The following is a 17,187-nucleotide window of genomic DNA, read 5'->3' on the forward strand; positions in this document are numbered from 1 at the left end:
ACCGACCCAGGTATTTAGTAGAGAAAGGGATCGGGCGGGAGATTCCAAATGGACATCCCATGGGGGTAAATAGTGATTGGTTAAACTTTTGACCAGTAGTTCGACACTCTCAACTTTCTCCGCACAACTTTTCTTAGAGGCTTCTCCCTCTCGAGTCTCCGCCTAATTAAATTAATTTAACGGATTAACTGATTTTCATCAAAGTAAAGCTCTGGACGTGTCCCTCGAGGACAGAGGGTAAGTGGGCCACTATCCTCCTGGGTACCCTCCCACCATTCCTAGTTTCATGGTACAGCTCCCAGGAGTCCCTCTCTGAGGTCAACACCCCTCCCCCTCCGCCCCTTGCCCGGGAACCTGAGCCTCTTAAAGGGGCAGCTTTGGTTCGAAAGGGTTCTTGCCAACTTCGGCCCAGGGAATGAATACCTCTCTGCTCCTGGGCTTCCTGGCTTCGCCTGCCCAAAGGGGCAGAACCTGGGGGAGACTGGCTCTTCCTGCCACCTGGTGGATGTGGCAAAGAAGAACACGACAGGACGGGAAGGCACTGGGTGCCTGCGATCCGTAGGTCCTCAGAGCAAAGTCCAGTTCCCGTATTAACAACCTCTGAAATCTGGCTCTGACCCCTTTTCTATCCGTATACCCTAAGACTTTCTCCTCCAGACAAACTGGACGTTTGTCCCTAGGTCCCTCTGCCATAGTTTTTTCACTTCCCTCCCCACCACTGTGGGCCTCAGTTTCCTCATCTGTAAATTAAAAGAATTGGACCAAATAATCTCTAAGGGCCCTTCTAAGCCCCATGGTCCTCGGACTTTTGCTTGCGCCATTCTCGGTGCCAGGAATTACTTCTTCCATCTCCGACGTATAGCATTTTTCCTTTGTTGAGACCTTTCCTGTGGCACCTATCACTCTCCCCCTTAGATATCCTAGCAGAGCTGAAAAATTGAAATCCTGCTCGTAACATTAACTGTGATATTGGGCCTCACTTTCCTCCCTTGTGAAATGAGGAAAATAATATGCCTGCCCCCTGGAGATAATATTTTATTTTATCTAATTTTTATTATTATTATTATTATTTTATCTAATATTTATTTTATCTATGATGTCACAAGGGCTAGTATCAGAATGAATCTTCCTGGTTTTGGTTCAAACACATGAGAACTTTGTATTGGCCCAACATTGGGAGAACTTGGCATATTGGTATGAATGGCAAGCCCTGAATCTCTTGGTCCTCCTACCCCTGCCTCCACAATGCCAATGATAGCAGGGGATTTATGGGGCCATGTCAGTTAAAGGAAAAGAGAGCACTTCCCCACTGCATTACAGTGGAAAAAGGGATGTTGTTCCATTTCTGAAGGGTCAGCATTTCCAAATACAGCCACTGAGACATGATCCATCACCAATGGTCTTGCTAAGGAAAACTAAGATACTGTGTCTTTTCACTAGCCAGACTTTTTTCTTTAGAAATAACTAAGGGTACCTAAAATAACTCTTGGCTGCTTTACAAATACTAAACATATTTTCACGTTTTGAAGAGTAGTTCAAATTATGTAACTGACTTAATGGTGTCAATAAGGGGTGAGGAACCTGTAGCCTCGAGGCCACATGTGGCCCTCTAGGTCCTCAAGTGAGGCCCTTTGACGAATCCAAACTTAACAGGGTTCTCAATTTTGAAGTTTGCATTCAGTCAGAGGACCACACTTGAGGACCTATGGCCTGGAGGTCGGAGGTTCCCCACCCCTGGTCTCAAGGAAGGTTTCAATCTGAAATAATAGTGTATATTAGCTCTTGACTAGAATCAAATTTATGCAGTACTAGGGAGAATGAAGCTTGAGTACACAGAAAATTTGCTTTGTTTTTTTTAGTCACAAATCAACCAGCAGTTGGCCACACACAAATTTTATTTCCAGTGAAGTAATTGTCTTATCTGTGTACTTCCTTCCATACAGCATGGATGATCAAAATGTTGTAACTTAATTGCAATAAGTCGTTCAAATATTTTTTTAAAGCCAGTGCTTTTGACTCTCTAGGTGGCATCATATTAATTTGGGACCTCCTATGAGGGCAAGAAAGCTCTGGCTTTTCTTCACTTCGGTATCACAGTGACCATGACTACAAAGGCATCTGGTTTGGGGATTTTTCCACTCAGAGAATTTTGTTCTTGGGATCCTGGCTGTCTTTTCCTTTTTTGTGTTTTTGTTTCCTTTTAATAAGCTCCAGTGGCTTCTTATCATCACCAAGATCAAATGTGAAATCCTCTGTTTGATATTCCAAGCCCTTCATAATCTGCCACCCCCCTTTCCTGTCTTTATACACCCTTTTCCTCACCAAATGCTCTGTGATTCAGCGATACTGGCCCCCTAGCTGTTCCTCCTACAAGACACTCCCACCTTCTGACTGGGAGTTTTCACTGACTGTCCCTCATGCCTGGAATTCTCTCTCTTGCTCATTTCTGTGTCCTGGCCTCCCTGGATTCCTTTAAGTCTCAGCTAAAATCCCATCTTTGGCAAGAAGTCTTTCCTAAGCCCTTTTAATTATAGTGCCTGTTGATTATCCCTAATTTATTCTGTATATTTTTGGTTTTTGCATAGTTGCTTGCACGTTGTCTCAGTTAGAACGTGAGCTCCTTGAGAGCAGACGCTTTTGTTGGTTTTGCTGTTACTGTTGTTTACTCGTCTTTTTATTCTAGCAATGTGCTGGCACACAGTAGGTGCCTAAATAAAGAATTATTGTTGACTTGACTGGACACGAACCTGCCTGGGCTTGGAGGTGACCTTTTGAGTTCAAGAGGTCTGGAGGTTTGTAACAGCAGCGGTGGCCCCAAAATGGTGGGTGCCCAGTGGCATTCACCGGCGTGGCATCAGTAGCACACGGCAGAGGACAGCCACCAGGAAGAGAGTTGGCCCAAGCCTAGCCATTTTAGCAGCAGACATGGACTAAGAGTGCACACCGTAAGTGTGTAAAACACCTAACGAGCCATCCTGCTAACAGCTTGCTGTTCTGGTGAAATCTGACGATCAGCCTCCTTGGCAGATAGAAACATTAGTTATAAATTGTTACTGAATTCTGTTTTAACTTTGCCTTTGTATGTGTCCTGTGTTTAGCATTCTTTTTGTGTGCAGGAATAAATTACCTGTCCCATCTCTGATTCTTATAAAATATTAGTTACTTTTCTGACTCCTCCTTTTTGGGGAGGCTATAGCTATGAGTAAAATCATTCCAGGGTTGCCAGTAGGGGAGACAACATGGCAAAGAGGGAGAAGGTGAGGATGAGAAAACGGAGTCCTCTCTCATTAGAGTTGGACTTCCCCAGGACTGAACCCTGTCAAACCATATGTCCTGGTCCAGAACAGAGGGTGGCTGCGGTCCTCTCCCTGGACCCTGTGGTAACCCAGAGGTACTTACCTGTGATTAGAATTTTATAGATCTGCCTCATTTCTCAAATATATAGAGAACTGAGTCAAATTTATAAAAATAGGAGCCATTCCCCAATTGATAAATGATCCAGAGATATGAACAATTTTCAGATGAAGTAATCAAAGCTATCTATAGCCATAAGAGAAGGTGTTCTGAATCGCTGTTGATTGGAGGAATGCAAATTAAAACAACTCTGGGGTACCACCTTGTACCTATTAGATTGGCTAATAGGACAGAAAAAGGAGAATGACAAATGTTGGAGGGGATGTGGGAAAAATGAGACATTAATGCGCTGTTGGTAGAGTTGTGGACTGATTCAACCGTTCTATAGAGCAATTTGGAACCATGCCCAAAGGGCTATAAAACTGTGCATACCCTTTGACCCAGTAATACCACTTTTAGGGCTGTATCCCAAAGAGATCATAAAAAAGGGAAAAGGACCTATATGTACAGAAATATTTCTAGCAACTCTTTTCTGGTGGCAGGGAGTTGGAAATTGGGAGGATGCCCATCAGTTGGAGTATGGCTGAACAAATTGTGCTATGTGATTGTGATGGAATATTATTGTGCTATAAGAAATGACGAGCAGGCTGCTGGAAAGACCAGAAACCTGGAAAGACTTGCATGGGCTGATGTAAAGCGAAATGTACGGTATACAAAGTAACGTTAACATTGTGTGATGATCAGCTGTGAATGACTTAGCTGTTCTCAGCGATACAATGATCCAAGACAACTCGGAAGGATTTACCATAAAAAATGCTGCCATCCCCAGAGAAAGAACTGATGGTGTCTGAATATAGATTGAAGAATTTTTTTTTAGTTTCTTTATTTTTCTTGAGGCTTTTTTGTCTGTTTCCTTTCACAACATGATTAATATGGAAATATGTTTTGCATGACTACACATGTATAACCTATATTGAATTGCTTGCCTTTTCAATGAGAGGGGTGGGGAGGGAGGAAGGAAGAGAATTTAGACTCAGTTTTAAAAAATGAATGTTAAAAATAGTTTTTACATGTAATTGGAGAAAATAAAATACTAAATAAATTTAAGGAAAAAAGAATTTTATGTATCTGCATCTATATATATATATACATATATATATATATATGTATCTATATGTATATAACTGGGAAGAATGCTTTGAAATAGAAACGAATTGTTTTTGTTATTTGGGTGAGTTCTTTAATGCCTCTGTGGCATTATATAAGACACTGGTGTCTCTGAAGAGCAGGGGAGGAAGGGGCCGGGGACGCAGAACCTCAGATGCCAGGAGGGCATGGGGAGAGGCAGGTGGAAGGGGAATCAGACTTCCTAGGTTCCATGATTGTGACTTCATAATAACCAGACCACCCTGCTTCCTCTACTATCCCACTCTGCCATGCCTTCCATCTTGCTGTTTCTCTATCTTTCTCTTCCTGGGCTCTGGGCCTTGGAATCCCTTAGATGTCCCCCAGGAGGCCACTCCTGCCTGGCCTTCATTACCCCCAACCCAACCACTCTATCTTGCCCTGCCAAAGATTCCACCTGGTTCTTCCAGCCCCTGTCCCATCCCTTCCCCAGGAAGAAGCTAGTGATTCCAGAGGCCAGTGGGGACCTCCATCTACCACACACCTCCACAGACCAATCAGGCATCTACAGCTGCCAAGATGAAGCAGGTAACACCAGGGCAGTGTATAACGTGGACTTTCAGGATGGGACCAAGCTCTATCTTAGCCACAGCGAGCTGGAACATCAGCCCCTGAGGAACCAGACCGTGGGAAACAGCACCCAATGGACACTCTTTACCCAGTGGGGGCCCTGGCAGGCTTGTGACCGCTGTGGCATTCAGGGAGAACGGAAGCGTGTGGGTCTCTGTTATGCCATGAGATCAGACCAACAGGGGCTGCCCTGTGGGCTGGCCGACCTTAGCCCAGAAGAGCTCCAACGGGGACCTGAGCTGCAGATCACAGGCTGCTTTGTCCCCTGTGGGCACAACAGCCCTGAATCCACCGTGGTGCTTTATGGAACTTACAAGCTGGAAGAAAATAGCACTGTGTGGCTCAGCTGTCCCTTCGCCACCATCTACAGGTAACAGGATCCAGGCATCTTGCCCCTAGACCCACAGACCACCTCTATGCCTTCCCCAGATGCTGGCATTCTCCTCCTCCCTCTTAGAAGACAGCTTCTAAGCAGCTCCCTTTGGGAGTTGGTGCTTGTTTTCCTAAGGTAGTAATTACCTCGACTCAGGGTGACTTATTCACCAAACTCTAACTTGTTTTCCTGCCCTGGGGTTCCCTAAACTGACTTGTGGTTGCTCCTTCCTCAGCTTCCCCGTCTGCACTCCTTCCTTCCAAACAGCTAGAGAACACATACTAACCTTCTTCAGAGTTCAGAAACCTGTCTAGCTGCAAGACACACCCCAGCTCTTAGAAAGTCTATTCCCTCAGCACTCGTATATTCAACACGCCATCCAGCTAATGAAGGTGGATTAGTTGTGAGGTGGTTTGGTTTTTGAGGTGTCTAGAGCGTCAGGAAGATATGCGTTCAGATGCCACCTTAGACACTTAGGAGCCATGGAACCCAAAGCGAATCACTTCAGTGCTCTGGGATTCCATATTCTCCTCTGTAAAGAGAAGGGGTTCGACTCACTGACCTCAAAAGGTATCTGTGACCTTTTGATTTGTTTTTAAATACTCCTGGTATTGTTGCCTTCCTTCCCTATCCCTCCACTCAGACCCTACAGGGACCCCAAGAGTGTAATGGAGGGACAGTGGCGTTCCCTCAGGGATTGTCTTTAGGTCCCTGCACTTTAATTTTCTTTTTCTCGATGGAACATCATTCCGTCTGCAGACAAATTGAATTGTGAAGGGCTGACTGGCATGAAGACCAACAACACTCCAGATCTAAAAAAAAAAAGAGCTGGATAGATAGGCTCTGGTCAGTCAACAAACATTTATTAAGCACCTACCATATGCCAGGTACTTTGCTAAGTGATGGGGCTACAAAGAAAGTCCACAAAGACAGGTCCTGCCCTCCAGGAGCTTAAGGATCTAAAGAAGGAAGTCAACACATCAAAAGAAGTGAGAAGCAGGGAGGGAAGGGGACAGAAGAAGTCCAGAGAAGTGTAGCCTGTGGGAAATGTTGAAATGACTGTCCTGGGCCCCCTCCTCAAATGGGATATGTGAGGAGCTCTCAGATCTCCTCCCTCAACCCTAAGGGTGGGACCCCAGGGAAGGGGTGGTGGGGGCATACTGAGGAGGGGTAAGTTTCAGAGTTGATATGATCATATATAAGTTTCTGAATACCATGATGAAATCCAGGAATGGAATTGGGTATACATATTAAGACTTAGACTTAGATTCAAAAATCAATTCCATGGGCATGAGATGGAGGGAGTGTGACTAGACCTTGGGGCTGCCTGGCTGTGAGGATGCTCAGACATCAGGAGTGGGAAGGGAGATAGCCGGGCTCTACATGTTTCCCTTGCAGGCCAGTGAGCTGGGAGTCTGACGACATCTCTCCAACCTGGCTGCAGCAGCTGGCTCCCAACAACTCAGGCCCAATCCTGGATCTCTCCTCCGGAGGCAGCCGCCTGCAGGTGTCCACTTCTGGCACTTACCGATGCTACGTGGGCCGCAAGCTGATGGGGCGCTTTGATCCTGCCTGGACCCACGAAACACCGGTGGCCCACGCCCGGTCCGAGCTTGTCCACATCTACTCCGTGATTGAGGCTGTCATGGTCATGGCTGTCCTCATCCTCATTCTGCTCAGTTTCATCCAAATGTGCAGGACCAAGCTGAACACCAATATCTAGTGATGAAATAAAGTGGGAATGTGACATTTGTCTCTGGGTGTGTGGACAACTGGATGGGGGCTGATGGAGGAGGGCTGAGTTTGATGAGGCTGTGGGTGCCTAGGCATGTTTGTGTGTTGTAGGGCATGTACATATATGGTAGGGTGTGTACATACATGCTAAGGTGTGTGCATGTATGGTAGTATGTACATTTATGGTAGGGTGTGTATGTATGATAGAGTATATACATGTATGGTAGGGCATGCACATGTATGGTAGGACATGTGTGTATGGTAGGGCATGCATATGTATGGTAGGGCATGTGCATATATGGTAAAATATGTACATGTATGCTAGGGTGTGTGAATGTATATTAGGGTGTGTGAATGTATAGTAGGGTGTGTGCATATGTGGTAGGGTGTGTGCATGTATGGTAGGGTGGGTGCATGTATGGTAGGGCATGTGTATATATGGTAGGGCGTGTGCATGTGACCAAACAATAATTACATCAGTCCTTTCAAAGTGCTGTCTCATTTCATATCCTAAATCAGAGGTTCTCAACTTTTTGAGGGGTCCTGGATATCTTGGGCAGCCTGGTGGAACCCGTAAACCTCTGATCTTAGAATAATAATTTAAATGCATAAAATAAAATACATTGTATTACAAAGGAAACCAATCATATTGAAATAAATATGCATTCCCCCCTTCCAAATCATGGATTTCCACTGAAATCTATAGCTAGAGCCTGTAGAGGTCTGTGGACTTCTGAAGAATCCCCATCATAGATTGACATGGAAAGCTAGAACAACTAAACCTTTAAGAACAATTAGCCTATCTTTCCCCCACCCTTTGTTTTACAGGTGAAGAAACTGAGGCACAGTGAACCCTTAGTAAATATACTGAGGTCACCTCAGTACTAAATATAAGAGGCAGCATTTGAACCCAGGTCCTCTAGCTCTAGGGGCAGCCAGGTGGCTCAGTGAGCAGAGTGCCAGTCCTGGTGACCCTGGGCAAGTTACATTACCCTGTTTGCCTCAGTTTCCTCATCTGTAAAATGAGCTGGAGAAGGAAATGGCAAAACCACTCCAGTATCTTTGCCAAGAAAACCCCAAATGGGGTCACAAAGAGTTGGATACAACTGAAAACGACTCAACAACAATTTCTGACTCTTAAAGCCAATGCTTTTTTCCCCAGTGTGCTACACCTCAATGCCCATCTTTTATTTTACAAATAAGGAAATTGAACCCCAGAGAGGTCAAGTTCCTCACCCAAGGTCACCAGCTAGAAAGTGGCAGAGACAGGATTTGAAACCAGGACCTCTAACTCCAAAGCACTGAACTACATTTGAGAACCAGCACTTATTAAGCACCAACTGTGCACCAGACACTGTGCTAAGAGCTAAGGATGCAAAGAAAGGCAAAAGTCAGTTCCTGCCCTCAAGAAGCTTACCGACTAATGGAGAAGACATCATGCAAACACCTCTGTATATACAGGATAAATTGGAGGTCCCTGGTGAGAAGTCCTAAAAAGTATCATTTCCCCTGTTTTTAAATGAGGAGCCGGAGATCCAGAGAGATCCAATAATTGGCCTTCATGTGCACACAGCTGAGATAGGGAGGGACTCCATGCTTCCATACGTCATGGCACCTGTGTATGATAGTCTCAGGGACCTCGGCAGGTGAAGCTGCGTAGCTGAGGGGGGGTCATCTGTGCATGCATATGTCTGTGTTTGCAGCTGCCCAAGTACCACGTGGCTGAATTAGTGTGTTTGCAGGCAGTGAGGACTCCTCCTGGAGCCCGTGGCTGGCTGGGTCCGATTCTACAGTTGTCCGGCCTTTGCCCTTCCGGGCACACCTGTCTATGATCTACCTCCTGGTTGTTCCAGTCCCAGCCCCTGTTCAGGGTGACAGTTAGCCAACCACAGCCTGTACATTTCAGAGAAGGCCACCTCCTAGCTCATCTATGTCCTTGCGAGGTAGGAGGAGGGTGGGCAGGGCTGGGAAGATCATTTATATACATATATATATAGAGAGAGAGAGAGAGATCCTCTATAGATGAGGAAACTAAGACAGTGAGTGGAGTGCCCCAGGTGAGGATAGGGCCTGTTGTACCCATTGCTCCTGGGCCTGACCCTCCCTCCTCCTGCCCCTCCCGCATTCCTCTACGGTCCTTTCTGGGCTCCTCCTGCTGCACCAGGCCACAGCCTTCCCAGAACTTGGCTCCCCTGGGCAGTGCCCATAAAGCCCAGGCGGGTGGTTCCTGGCGGTGCAGTGGACTCTGAGCCAGCTGGCTTCTGCCCTGGATCTGCGGTGCAGCAATGCTCCCTCTGATCAGGCCTCACGTCAGCCCTTAGTCATTCTGGGCAGCAGACGGCAGGTCTGCCAAGGGCTGAGGGGAGCCAGAGCCAGGACAAAGCAGGGTGGAGCCCAGGCAGGGCAACCACCACAGCCCTAGCCTCGAACCTTGGAAACTGGCTAGTTCAATCCCCTTATTCTGCAGAAGATGACACTGAGACCGGACAAAGCCAAATGGCTCGCTGGGGAGTCCAGGCTTATACTGGTCATTAATAGCCAAGGTCAATTTCAGCCCTAGGTCCTCTGACTCCAAATCCATCATTCTCAGGAGATCTAGATTCAAGTCTTGGCTTTGAGGGTCCTTAGCAGTGGAAAGTTAGACAATCTATAAACATGTATTAAATATCTATTAGGTCCTGGCCCAGAGAAACCAAAGACAAAAAGGGAATAGTCCTGCCCTCAGGGAGCTCACACTTTATCCAGGAAGACAACACCCACATAAACAAGTATACAAGATATGTACAAGGTGATTTCAGGGGAAAGACTGAGGAGTGGGTGAGGCGGGTGGGGAAAATCAAGAGAAGGTGACATCTGAGTTAAGAAAAAGCTAGGGATTCTAAGAGGAAGCAAGTAGGAGAGGCATTCCAGACATGAGATATAACCTATGCAAAGGTATAGAGGCAGGAGATTAAGTCTTGTGTAAGGAATGGTGAGGAGGTCGGTTCACTTGGATGGTAGAGTGCATGAAGGAGAGTGATTCATCCTAAGATGAGAAAAGTAGGCTAGAGTTTACATTCTATTACTCCAATAAACTCAAAATCTTATGTCATTGTTTGGTTGTGCCTGACTGTTCATGACCCCGTTTGGGGTTTTCTTGGCAGATACTGGAGTGGTTTTGCCATTTCCTTCTCCAGCTCATTTTACAGGTGAGGAAACTGAAAAAACAAAACAAAACAGGATTACACAGCTAGTAAGTGTCTGAGGCCAGATTTGAACCCACAAAGAGTCTTCCTGAATCCAGGCCTGGTGCTCTCTATCCACTGTTCCACAGACAGGGTAAATACAATGGAATTTTGTATTGTGGAGTTGCTGCATAGAGTAGTGGAGAGAGCACTGGGCCTGGAGTTAGGAAGACTCACCTTTCTGAGTTCAAATGTGACCTCAGATGTTTCCTAGCCATGTGACCCTGGGCAAGTCACTCATCCTCTCTCAGACTCAGTTTCTTTAACTATGAGTATAGTAATACCACCTGCCTCAGGGAGTTGTTGTGAGGATCAGATGAGGGCACTGGCAAAGTGCTTTGTAAACCTTAAATGCACGCCTATCTAAGATCGTTTTGTGGGGAAGGGTGGGAGAGCTAGTTTGTACCATTTGTACCAGTTCTCAATATCCCTCTGTCTCCCCCCTCTCAATATCCCCCCCTCTGTCTTTCTCTCTTCTCTCTCTCTCTTCTCTCTCTGTCTCTTCTCTCTCTCTCTCTCTCTTCATATATATATGAATATAAATATAAATATATTTTTTTACTGAATCTTATCAATTCTACCTCCATAGCTCTTGCATCAATCTATAAACATTTTATAAAGAGACTACTATGTGCCAGGCACTGTACTAACCACTAGGAATATAAAGAAACAAAAGACAGCCCCTGTTCTCAAGGAGCTTCCAATCTAATGGAGACCACATGCAAACAAATCTATACAAAGCAAGCTCAATACAGGATAGATAAATAGGAGATGATTAACAGAGGGGAAGCACTGGAATGAAGAGGGGTTGGGGAAGGCTTTTAGCTGGGACATAAAGGGACCTAGGGAGGTCAGTTATTGGAGCAGAGGAGGGAGAGTGCTACCGGCATGGGGGACAGCCAGAGAGAATGCCCAGAGCTAAGGGATGGAATGTCCTGTTCATGGGACAGCCAAGAGGCCCCTGGATCAAAGGGAACATGTCAGGGAAAGGTGTAAGGAGCCTGGAAAGGTAGGAGGGAGCAGGTTATAAAGGGCTTTGAATGCCAAACAGAGAACTTTGGATTTGCTCCCAGAAGCAATAGAGAGCCACTAGAGTTTATTGAATAGGGAGGGTTATATGGTCATCATCCTTTAGAAAAGTCAGTGTGGTGGCTGAATGGAGGATGGGAGAGAGACCAGAGGCAAGTAGACCCTGCCCCTCCCCCAGCAGCTATTGAAACAATCCAGGGGTGAGGTGGCTAGGGCCTGGATCAGATGCTGCAGAGATGACATCACCAGGCCTTGGGGACAGCCTGGATGTTGGGGAGGGACTAAGAGAGAGAGAAGAATCCAAGATGACTCCAGGTTGTGAGTCTGAGGGACTGGGAGGAGGCTGCTGCCCTCTCCAGTAATAGGGAAGGGGGAGGGGGAGTGTTTAGGGGGAAGATAATGAGTTCTGTTTTGTACATATTAAGTTTAAGGTGTCTACTGGACCTACCTCCAGGGTGAGATGTCTGAAAGGCATTTGGAGGTGTGAGATCAGAGGTCAGCAGAGAGATGGAGGCAGGGAAGGTAGGTTTGAGAGTCATCAGCATAGAGACAGATAGTCAGTAAATCCATGGGAGCTGTTGAGATCCCCAAGTGAAGTTGTATGGAGGGAGAAGAGAAGAGGGCCCAGGACAGAGTGATGGGGGACACCTTGGTCAGAGGGCATGATCTGGAAGAGGATTCAGCAAAGAAGAGAGAGTGGGCATGTGGTCAGATAGGTGTGAGGAGAACTGTTTGAACTACATTCACTTTTAGAAAAGGGATTTACTAAGAAAATAGAGCAAGGTCAACAGTTATAAAAACATTCTGTTGCTGTTTAAGGGGTTCAGAGACCCCCCCAAAGACCAGAGTACTGGACAAGGTCAACTGGAATGAATTCATGGACTCAAGCATTCTTTAAGTCAAGGTGGCAAAGGTTTATTAAAACGCTAATATGTTGGGCAGAGCTCCCTGAGGAGCTTGCCAATTAACAGGGATGATGCTAAAGCTTATATAGGAAAAGTAGTGGATTATCTGGCAGTATGCTAATGAGGTGATAACTTACAACCTTGGTCACAGGTGTCATTCACCACTGGAAACCAGGGGAAGGGGTTTCTCAGGGGTGTATTTTTGGTCCGTCTTGTCTGTAGCAAGGTAGCTTTGAGAGGTGATAGCCGTAGCTTGACCTCTGGATTGGACATGATAACTTGGGAATCAATACACCATAATTCTGTGGTTACAAGATGATCCTGTTTTTACAAGAGAATTTCTTCAGAGGTTAGCTTGTGATGTTCTTGTGATGGGGAAAGACAGTTTGTTTTACTGGGGCCACTCATGAATATTGCTAGGCATAGCGCCCTTGGGCTGGGGAGAAAACTGGCAGGCACAGTGTTTTTTGAAGCTAGGGAGAAATGTGATCTTGGAATTGAGGTCCAAGCACAAGAACCCCTTCAATTCCTCTCAAACTGAGGATACACATTTCCACTGCACATACACCACTCCTAGGGAGTGTACGAAGTGTAAAGAATGCATGTGACCAAGGGAAAACCTACCGTTCCCAGCTACTGGAAATCCTTTTCCCCTTTCATAGGGTTCTCTGAATTTCCCCGGAAGGTGGAAAGGGTAGCTTTCTCATGGGTTCAAAGACCCTCTTCTGTGTATGCCAGAGTGTGGTGGAGTCTCACTTCCTAAAGTGGCTGCCATCTTGCATTTTTCATCTGTGACTCATATGGGTCCACAGCTGTCACCCCCAGCTGCTGGGATGATCTTTGATGGGATCTGAGATTTCCCCAAATCTCCAGGCTGCCTGGGCACTTCCATTTCAGAATACTCCTTTGTTTAAGATCAGGAAAGAGTAAACAGAAGCAGAGCTGCCCGGTCTGGAATACACCTGGAGGCTCTTCCCTTTTGCTTCCCTCAGGGCATTAGCTCTGAGGCTTCTCAACTTCCAGGTCAGAGACTGGAGAACTGAAGCCTAGCCTCTCCTCTTGGGAAAACTCCTACCCACTTGCCTTCCACATCTCGACTTATCCCATCACAGTTTCATGTATCTTGGGTGAGCATAAGAAATTACTGTAAATGGGAATTTGAGGGGAGTTTGGGGGAAACTGCGGTATTTTTACTTAACATTGACCTACATATATAGCCTATCACCAAATATTTAATCTAAATTTTACAATAAGCACTGTAAACACCCCAAAAAAGAAAAAAAGAAAATTTCAGACTTCTCTGATATGAAGGGAGGGGCAAAAAATTATATAAAGATTTTCTAGATGAGGGGGGTGCTGCTCCCCAGCCCCTAAAATGTAGACAGGATAACTATTTTTGTCCTCCGTATGTCCTCTGCTCTAATCTGGATGGCTCATCTTCTACTAGTCTCGTTTCACCAATAACAAGGCCAGTAGCAAGGGACACCTAAGGAGAAAGAGTCTCTCTAAGGGTGATACCCTCTCATAAGAGCTTGGATCCTACTCCCCCTTCATGGCTTGACTTGATCTTCTCAACCAATCACAAGATGTTTCCTGGGTGGCTATCATCTGATGTCACAGCCCAAATTAATTAATGACCTGTCCACATACTGTGATGAGTTTATAGGAAGGTCTCTTAATGGTAGATTATTTAATCAATTGATTGGTTGAATGCTTAATTAACTGAAGGGATGGAAGCCCACCCTTCCAAATTCATCCCCTTCTCTTGACTCATCCAGCCACTCTCCTCCTTCAGGCCCCTCATCACCCCTCTCTGGACACTGGACCATGGCAGTAGCCTTTTAATGAGTCTCCAGGATTCCATTTCTGAGCTTCCACACAACTGTTAAATATTATTATTAAATTAATTAACCAAATTAATTAAATATAAATATTCCTGGAACGCAGGTGGGACCACATCACTCTTCTGTTCAAAAATTTTCAGTGGTCCCCTATTCACTCTAAATAGAATAGGAATTCTTCTGTTGGGCATCCAACGCCCACCTCTCTTTCCACTCTCAAGGTTCGTTCAGGTACTTTAAAGTAGCCTATGAGCTGGTAGGAGAACATCTCTATTATCTTCATTCAAGGCTCAGCCCAACAGTCCCAAATGCCACCCCCTCTCCCTCCACCTTGCTATTAGTTTCCTCCCATCCTTCCAAAATTAACTTGTATTTATTTATCTGTGGACAAGTTGTCCCCTTCCTGCAAACCCTAAGTAAGCTCCTCCGAGGGCAAGGATCACTTAACTTTTGTTTTTGTACCTCCAGAACCTGGTATGATGTTTTTCATTGCATGTGGGCTGAAAAAATTTGAGGATATTTCACCTGGAAGAATCAGGGAAAGCTTCCTGTAGGAGGTAGCACGGGAACCAAGCCCTGCAAGAAAAGAAGGATTTCAGTACTGAGAGATGAGGGAGGGGAGGAGGAGGAATGGTGTTACCCTCAACAGAAGTAAGTAAGCAAAGGGAAGGGAGGTGGAAAGAGCAATGGGAAGTTCCATTTTGGACAGGTTGAGTTTGGGATGCCTGTGGGACAGCCAGGTGGAGACAGTGCAGGAGGCAGGTGGAAGGTCATGAGATGACACTAGGGTAGAGATTTAGATGTGGTCATCTGCATAGAATTGATCACCATAGCTAAAGGAACAGAGGAGGTCACCAAGGCAGAGCAGATAAGGAAGGCCCAGGATGGATACTTGGGGGACATTCACCCTTAGAGGAAGGCTGAAGAGCTGGAAATCTGATCCCTGAGGACAGTTCAGTGGGGTGCCTGGAGATGGAGGGGCAAGAAGACAACAGTCCACTCCAGGTGGGGGGTAGGTCGCTGGGAGAGGTTCTGGCTTGAAGGCCAAAGGCTGAGGATCCCAGCAGACAAGGGAGAGTGGCCACCGAGACAGATGGACCTGGGGAAGGCGGGGTCATGATAACTGGATGCTCTGGGCTGGGGGCCTAAAGGAAAACTATAAGATACAAGGATCCTGAGGGAATGAAGAATGTCCTCCAGAAGGCTGCTATCCTCAGTGCCCTGGGGCCCTTGTCTCTGCCCACATGGACATTCCACTATTGCAGGCCTTTGTTGTTTGTTCTTGTTCACTGGTGTCTGACTCTCCATGACCCCATTCGGGGTTTTCTTGGCAAAGATACTAGAGTGGTTTGTCATTTCCTTCTCCAGCTCATTTGACAGATGAGGAAACTGAGGTGAACAGGGTGAAGTGACTTGCTCAGGGTCACACAACTAGGAAGCATCTGAGCCTGGATTTGAACTCAGGAAGATGAGTCTTGTTGCCTTCGGACCCAGGGCTCTACCCACTGCACCACCTAGCCTAGCTACCCCCTATATGTAATAGCTAACATTTATACTGTGCAAAGTGTTTTACATATATTCTCTCCCTTGAGCCTCACAACATCCCTGTTATTGCTATCTCCATGCTACAGATAGGGAAACTGAGTTAAGTGGTTTGCCCAGAACCACACAGCTAGTGTGTCTGAGACCAGGAAGATTAGCACTCAAGTCTTACTGACTCCAAGTCCAGCACTCTGGTCACTCCCCTAGCTCTGTTATAAGCATCTTGAGGGCAGGAATTGTCTTGGTGCCTAGCACCAAATAAGCCCTTAATGAATGCTTTGTGATTGTCCGAGAAATGAATCAGTGGGTGAATTGGTCCTGCCATCATGGAAAACAGTTTGGGATTATACAAAAAAGTTACTAAACTATACAGACCCAGTGATGCCATGACTCCAAAAAGATTTTAAAATAGACAGAAGATAGATAATGAGACAGATGAGCAGATAGACAGAAAGACAGACTGACAGATAGTAGGTATAGATGTATGGACAGATATGTGAGATGGATAGACGGAGGAGAGAGAGAGAAAAAGAGAGAGGGGGGGAGGTAGGGAGGGAGAGAGAGAGGAAGAGAGACGGAGAGAGAGAGAGAGAGAAAAGAGGAGAGGAAGAGAGAGAGAGAGAGGGAGAAGGGAGAGAGAGAGAGAGAGAGAGAGAGAGAGAGAGAGAGAGAGAGAAAAGAGAGGGGAGAGAAAAGAGAGCAAGAAAGAGAGAGAGGAGAGAGAGAGAGAGGAAGAGAGAGAGAGAGAGAGAGAGAGAGAGAGAGAGAGAGGAAGAGGAGGAGGAGGAGGAGGAGGAGGAGGAGGAGGAGGAGGAGAAGAAGAAGAAGAAGAAGAAGAAGAAGAAGAAGAAGAAGAAGAAGAAGAAGAAGAAGAAGAAGAAGAGAGGAAGGGAGGGAGGAAGAGGGGGAGGAGAGGAAAGGAAGGGAGGGAGGGAGAGGAGAGAGAGAAGAAGAGAGATGCAAGTCCTGTATGAACAAAATATTTATAGCAGCACTTTTTTGTGATTACAAAGAATTAGAAACAAAGTTGGGGTTTCATAAGTTGAGGAATGGCTGGAAAAATCATGGTATAAGAAGGTACTTGAATATTATTGTTCTATAAGAAATGATGGATTCAGGAAAATTTGGGAAGACTTATATGATCTAATGCAGATCAAAGTAAGCAGAACCCAGGGAAAAATGCACATGATGGGAAAACGAAAAAGCATTTATTAGGCGCCATCTGAGTGTTAGGCACTGTGCTAAGCGCTTTACAAATATTTTCTTGTTTGATCCTTACACCAACCCTGTGTTTTATCTGCATTTTACAGCTCAGGAAACTGAGGCAGACACAGGTGAAGCAACTTGCTGAAGTCCAATTTGAACTCAGGTCTTCCTGACTCCAGGCCTGGAATTCTACTCACTGCATGTGCCACCTCGTGGCCTCAGTT

The 17,187-nt window shown here is 45.9% G+C and overlaps 2 protein-coding genes across 2 annotated transcripts in view; both read left to right on the forward strand.

Moving 5' to 3' along the window:
* The window catches only part of LOC118839020 (zinc finger protein 850-like), a 902,460-nt gene that overhangs the window by 699,075 nt on the left and 186,198 nt on the right, over nt 1–17,187 (forward strand). The window lies entirely within an intron of this gene.
* Nucleotides 4,791–7,229, forward strand: FAM187B (family with sequence similarity 187 member B). Its single transcript, XM_036746456.1, has 2 exons — nt 4,791–5,479; nt 6,881–7,229. The coding sequence occupies exons 1-2, from the start codon at nt 4,791–4,793 to the stop codon at nt 7,203–7,205; spliced, it is 1,014 nt and encodes a 337-aa protein (XP_036602351.1). The 3' UTR covers nt 7,206–7,229.

Source organism: Trichosurus vulpecula, chromosome 2 (assembly GCF_011100635.1).
Source record: "Trichosurus vulpecula isolate mTriVul1 chromosome 2, mTriVul1.pri, whole genome shotgun sequence".
In the NCBI taxonomy this organism is placed as follows: Eukaryota; Metazoa; Chordata; class Mammalia; order Diprotodontia; family Phalangeridae; genus Trichosurus; species Trichosurus vulpecula.

Excerpts from the sequence above, each read along its gene's own strand:
- FAM187B (XM_036746456.1), top strand. The coding sequence starts at position 4,791 with ATGCCTTCCATCTTGCTGTTTCTCTATCTTTCTCTTCCTGGGCTCTGG. Across the intron at positions 5,480-6,880 it reads CCCTTCGCCACCATCTACAG|GCCAGTGAGCTGGGAGTCTG; the intron begins GTAACAGGATCC and ends TTTCCCTTGCAG.